The 5,963-nt window shown below is 63.4% G+C and overlaps 1 protein-coding gene across 1 annotated transcript; it reads left to right on the forward strand.

The window, feature by feature from the left end:
- Positions 1-1,155: 1,155 nt before the first annotated feature.
- On the forward strand, positions 1,156-5,366 carry LOC103679258 (iroquois-class homeodomain protein IRX-4). The gene is made up of 5 exons (XM_040630216.1): positions 1,156-1,200; positions 1,748-1,999; positions 2,739-2,851; positions 3,740-4,068; positions 4,543-5,366. The coding sequence occupies exons 1-5, from the start codon at positions 1,156-1,158 to the stop codon at positions 5,364-5,366; spliced, it is 1,563 nt and encodes a 520-aa protein (XP_040486150.1).
- The last annotated feature ends 597 nt before the right edge of the window (positions 5,367-5,963 follow it).

Consider the following 5,963-nt stretch of genomic DNA (forward strand, 5'->3'; position numbering starts at 1 on the left):
GAGCGCGCGGGGATGTCTGGCAGTCCCGGGTTTAGCCGCGAGGGGCAGGGGGAGGCTGAGGGAGGGCGGCCCGCGGAAGGGGGTGGAAGAGGAAAGGGAGGGCCGTTCGCCGCGCTGGAACCCACAGGACCGGGGGTGGGACGGAGGAGGGGGCGTTCCCCGGGGACAAGGTGACGGAGAGTCACAAAGCCCCGCAGCACTTGGGCCACCGAGTCCTGGAGCGGATGGCTCTGGGAAGGGCTTCAGAACCCACGCTCCTGAGGGTATCTTGACCTCCAGACGCGGACACTTGCAGCTGCATTTAGTTCTGGAACTCCGCCCCGGAGTAGGGTTCGAACTGGCGGGAGGCGGCGCGGGTAACCGGCTAAACAATAGTCGGAGCCGCGCGCCGGCCTGCGGAGCTGCCCTCCTGCACCTGGAGCGGGGCGCGGAGGCCCGGGCGGCTGGCCGCCTGCGCCAGCGCCGGGCTAATTTTAACTGTTGATTACATCTTCAGTGAAGACTCAGTCGTGTGTCCCTTCACATGTCTCATTTGTAATTGAGACTAATGATTACAGTGGGGCGGGAAGGAGCAGGTGCTCATTAATTAATTTCTAATTAAAAGTGCTTCCCGTCCTCGGTGACTAAGGAGAAACAGCATTCGTCGGGGCGATATTGACTCCACGGATGAAATTCATTTGTTAGAGCCTATTGGCCCCTTCGCCCCGCGCAGCGCCCCGGGCCATCCCCGCCCCGCCGCCGGTCCACCGGGCCGCAGCCACTGACCCGCACGTCTGCGGCCGGGCCGAGCTGCGCGGCGTGGGCTGACGTCAGCGCCTCCGCGGCTTAAAGCCAAGCACATCTGACTTGACGGGTTCGCGCAACTCGGTTTTTTTTTTCCTTTTTTTCAAAATATGTATTTGTGTCGCCGCTGCGAGGCCGGTTGGTCCCAGAGCCCCCTCGAGGCTCAGGAATGTGACGCTAAAAGGCTCGCTGCGGCACACTTTCCTACTGGGTTAGAAAAGTTTCCGGGGCATGTGGATGGATTAACCCGCTCTTCTGCTTCGCCCTCCCAGCGCCTAGGAGCCGGCGGCCCCGGAGCAGTGGCCGCACCCCGCCGGCCACCGCGCGCAGGACCCCACCGGCCTCGCCCGCCGGCCCCGGGCGGCGCCCGCCATGTCCTACCCGCAGTTTGGATACCCCTATTCCTCCGCACCCCAGGTAAGGGGGCCTTGCGAGGGTGCGGGGAACGCGGCCGGACACACCCGCGGGCGGGCCGTCCAGCGACCCGGTGTCGCTTGCCAGAGAGCAGGGCCTGTGCCGCGCGCTCCTTGCACCCAGCCCGGGGGAGAGCGGGGGCACTGAGAGAATCTGCAATGCAGGGGGGGCGGGCATTTCTCCCACTTTGACCCTCACCACACACCACCCAGGGCTCTGAGGCTTCGCCCCAGAGGAGCCCAGGGACCTGGGATAGACGTGGCACAGGGGGGCGTAATCGGCCTTGGAAACCCCCCCCATACACACACACACAGACACCCCCGGGACGGTGTGAAAACTCCGGGGCCTGGACGGGCTGGGCCCAAAGTGGCGGAGGAGGCCTGGCTGAGCAGACTCGCAGCGGGAAGGAATGCGCGGTCCTGCGTGGATGGCGGTACGCTGGGGGCCACGGGGCACGCCCTCCTGGGCCGCGCGCCAGGCAGGTGGAGGCCTAGAGCCCCAGCCTCGCGCCCAGGCGCAGGCCCTTCCTCGCGGCCCCTCTCTCTTCCAGTTCCTGATGACCACCAACTCCCTGAGCACGTGCTGTGAGTCGGGTGGCCGCACGCTGGCCGACTCCGGGCCCGCCGCCTCGGCCCAGGCGCCTGTCTACTGCCCGGTGTATGAGAGCCGGCTGCTGGCCACCGCGCGCCACGAGCTCAACTCGGCCGCTGCGCTTGGCGTCTATGGGGGCCCCTATGGCGGCTCGCAGGGATATGGCAACTACGTGACCTACGGCTCCGAGGCGTCGGCCTTCTACTCGCTGGTAAGGGGAGGGAATTACCTGAAACCTTCCCCCGCCACGCCCCCACCCCGGAATTGGCAAGCCTCTCCCTGAACTCTGGAGTCAGGGGTGCCAGTGCCCTGGACCCCAGAGGGGGTGGGAGAAGCACACCTTCGCTGCTTCTTCAATTTTGCTCCTCCTAGTCCGGTTCCTCAGCACACCTCCAGCCCGGGGGGCGGGGGGGCGGCTGGCAGTTCTGACCACATTACCGGCCCCAGTGCCCGCCCCTTCTCCCCATATCCCGTGCTTTCCCCCACTGAGCTCCCCTCCCCTTATTTCTCCTGGTCTCCTTCTTCCTCTCCTCCCAACCCCCCACCACTTTGCCCCCTCCTGGCCTCTCCCTCCCTTCCCCCTCCATGCCCACTCCCTTGCTCCACCCCATTTTTCTCCTCCCTTCCTCCCTGCGGGTCGTCGTCTTGTGTCCCACTCACCCTCCACTCCTCTGCTGTCTCCCAGCCCCCCACCCCTCTTCTCGGCCCCTTTCTTCCTCCAATCTCATTCTCCTCTCTCCTACTCCCCAACCCCCTCCCCCATTCTGCTCATTCTCCCTCCTCCTCTCGAGATTCCTTTGCTCCCTGGGCCCTAGAGTCTGGGGACGGGATGGCTGGTGAGGCTGCCCAGGGGTCTGTGCAAAGCCTACTGGAGCGGAGGTGCGTGGGGGGCGGGGTCGAGCTGGGTCGCCTCCGGGAAGCTGCGACCCCCAGCTCCTGGGATCCTACAGAATGGCTTCGACTCCAAGGACGGGCCTGGATCTGCGCATGCGGGCCTCGCGCCTGCCGCAGCTGCTGCCTACTACCCCTACGAGCCGGCGCTGGGCCAGTATCCCTATGACAGGTGAGGGACGGAACCCCTCCTCACCGCCCCCGCACGGGCCCTGGCACTCCATTCAGCCATCAGACTCCCCACCACCATCAACCCCATGCTCCCTGTGAAGGTTGGGAGACAGGAGGAGGGACATTCTTTGGGTCAGGCTCCCGCTGCCCTCGGGTGAATCTGAGCCCCACCTCCTTGGCAAGCCACGCCCCACAGGGGTAAAATACATCCATAGCCTCCCCTCCCCCGAGGTTTTCCAGGCAGCCAGGTCTTGTTGCCCAAGCTTCAGACACCTGCCCCACCCAAGAGGTGCGGTCAGTGTGGTGTGTGGGACCCAGTTCACCTTTGCCTATGGTGGAAACTGGAAGGGGGAGTCCAGTGGAATCCACTCAAAGACAGCATGACCCATCTTGGCGAGAGGAGGGCAACAATTATAAACTTAACTGCAGGAAGTCCACAGTGGGCCATCTGGGCACTTTCTCCCTATGAGCACTAATGACCATTTCTGCCCATGGGTGTTATACAGTTGGGTTCACACTTCTGTGATGTGCTTTCCTGGTTTGGGTATCAAAAGGGTAGGCGAGAGGCCCCATAAAGGAACTCGAAGAATAGATGTCTAGGTAGAGTGTCTGAGACCTGGCCAGGCCTTGAGCACTCCACCCTGATCACTCTGGCTGGGAAGGAGCCCAGGCTCCCTGTAAGTTTAATCAAATACAAACATCTTCACTCTTGGGCCACTGAAGGCAGTGCCCATGGGCAGTGGCAAAGGGTGGGGGCCTGGGTCCCACCCGGTCTTACCACCATAAACACACCCCCACGATGGGGACTGAAAGCCTGCATGGGCCTCGTTCTGGCCACTGGCGCCGCAAGGGTCTCGGCCGGCACCCCCATTGCCCAGCCTGTCTCCAGGTACGGCACCATGGACAGCGGCACGCGGCGGAAGAACGCCACGCGCGAGACCACCAGCACGCTCAAGGCCTGGCTGCAGGAGCACCGCAAGAACCCGTACCCCACCAAGGGCGAGAAGATCATGCTGGCCATCATCACCAAGATGACCCTCACGCAGGTCTCCACCTGGTTCGCCAACGCGCGCCGGCGCCTCAAGAAGGAGAACAAGATGACGTGGCCACCGAGGAACAAGTGCGCGGACGAGAAGCGACCCTATGCCGAGGGCGAGGAGGAAGAAGGGGGCGAAGAGGAAGCCAGGGAGGAGCCCCTCAAGAGCACCAAGAGCGAAGGTGTGTGGGAGGCTGGTGATGCTGAAGTGGGGGCACGAGCTCAGGGACTCCCCGTGCCTTCTTCTGGGGTTCCAGGACCTCTGAAGACACTGAACCTGCAGTACTAGAAGCAAGCTTCGAGGGCGTGGGCAGCACGTAAATGAGCTGGCCCCAGAGAGGCCCCGAGCCCAGGGTGCCTGCGGTACTCACTGGGAACAGCCTTAAAGAAACCCAAAACAAAGGTTAAAACGTTAGACACACCCACCCTACCCTTGTCCCTATTGATCTGAGGAGGAAATCTCCAGCCCTCTATTGCCACCTGGGGGGTATAGAGCCTGGGGAGCAGGTGGGAGGTGCAACGAAAGGCTGCGGGTGCTTTTCCTAGCTCCAGGGTCGGGCCCTAGAACCATGGGCGCAGAGCTAGGAAGGAAGAGTGGGGTTCTGACTAGTGCCCCCCTCTCCTCCTGCACTGGCCCCTCTTTCTGTCCTGCGCAGAGTCAGTGGGCAAAGAGGAAAAGGATCTAGAGCTCACTGACTTGGAGGACTTCGACCCACTGGAATCGGAGTCCGCTGGGTGCGAGCTGAAACCGGCCTTCCAGACCCTGGACGGTGGCCTGGAGCGCATCCCTGCTGTGCCAGATGGTCCAAGCGCCCCGGGGAAGGAGGCCTCGGGCACCCTCCGGATGCCCCTGGCCACCGGTGGTGGGGCTGCCCTGGACCAGGACCTGGAGAGGGCAAGGAGCTGCCTCCGGAGCACAGCGGCTGGGCCGGAGCAGCAGCCCGGTGCGGGGGGCGGCTCGCAGGCTTGCGAGGCCAAACTGGGCTTTGCACCGGCTGGGGCAACGGCGGGCCTTGAGGCCAAGCCGCGCATCTGGTCCCTGGCTCACACGGCAACCGCTGCCGCCACCGCCCTGAGCCAGACTGAGTTTCCGTCATGCATGCTCAAGCGTCAAGGCCCCGCTGCCCCTGCGGCCACTTCCTTGGCTCCTGTCTCGTCCTCGCCTGCGGCCCCGGCCCCCACTGGTGCCCTGGACAGGCACCAGGACTCCCCGGTAACCAGTCTCAGAAACTGGGTGGATGGGGTCTTTCACGACCCCATCCTCAGGCACAGCACTTTGAACCAGGCCTGGGCCACCGCCAAGGGCGCCCTCCTGGACCCAGGACCGCTGGGACGCTCGCTGGGGGCAGGCGCCAACGTGCTGACGACGCCCCTGGCGCGCGCTTTCCCGCCTGCCACACCCCACGACGCCCCCTCCTCGGGCGCAGCCAAGGAGCTGCTGGCCATCCCTAAGGCCAGCGGCAAGCCCTTCTGCGCCTAACGGGCCCGCGCCTGAGCAGAGGAGGAGCCAGGGCTCGGGCTGCAGGCCTGTAGGTCGCAGACTCTTTTTCTACCAAGTTTCCAAAGCAGGACAGGAGCACGGCAAAGTTCAGGCAGCCAAGCCACCTTGGAGGGAGGAGCTGAACTCGGCCTCTCCGGGCCACAGGCCAGCCCCCGGAGCTGCCTTGCCAGGTCTGCCGACCCCACCTGGACATGCACCAGTTCAGGCCACTCCCAAACTCCGCGACCCATCGGGTAGGGCGCTCTCAGAGCAGAAGGGAGCCACCCTGAAGCATAAAGTTTACGTCCCAAAGTTTACATGGAGAAGACATTTCCGTTCTGAGGCTTTGTTCGGCTGTCTCCTTTCGGGTTCCTGGCACCCGGAGTTCCACACCCCGCGGACCTGATCGCATCCTCCGCACGTTGGCCAACAGCACTCACCTCGTTCACACTATTGCACACTCTTAACTCGATAAAATTATGTTTTTTTAAATGTATGTTCACACCAATACTTGCCTGCTCCAGAGGCTAATATAACAAAACCAATAAACGGAGTGATGGTGTTTGCATTGCACGATGAACACGTTTCAGACCCGGG

The sequence above is a fragment of the Ursus maritimus genome, unplaced genomic scaffold (genome assembly GCF_017311325.1).
Source record: "Ursus maritimus isolate PB19 unplaced genomic scaffold, ASM1731132v1 scaffold_15, whole genome shotgun sequence".
NCBI classification, from domain to species: domain Eukaryota; kingdom Metazoa; phylum Chordata; class Mammalia; order Carnivora; family Ursidae; genus Ursus; species Ursus maritimus.

Coding starts and splice junctions, on each gene's coding strand:
- LOC103679258 (XM_040630216.1), top strand. CDS start 1,156: ATGTCCTACCCGCAGTTTGGATACCCCTATTCCTCCGCACCCCAG. Junction 1,201..1,747: donor CCTATTCCTCCGCACCCCAG/GTAAGGGGGCCT, acceptor TCTCTCTTCCAG/TTCCTGATGACCACCAACTC. Junction 2,000..2,738: donor CGTCGGCCTTCTACTCGCTG/GTAAGGGGAGGG, acceptor GGGATCCTACAG/AATGGCTTCGACTCCAAGGA.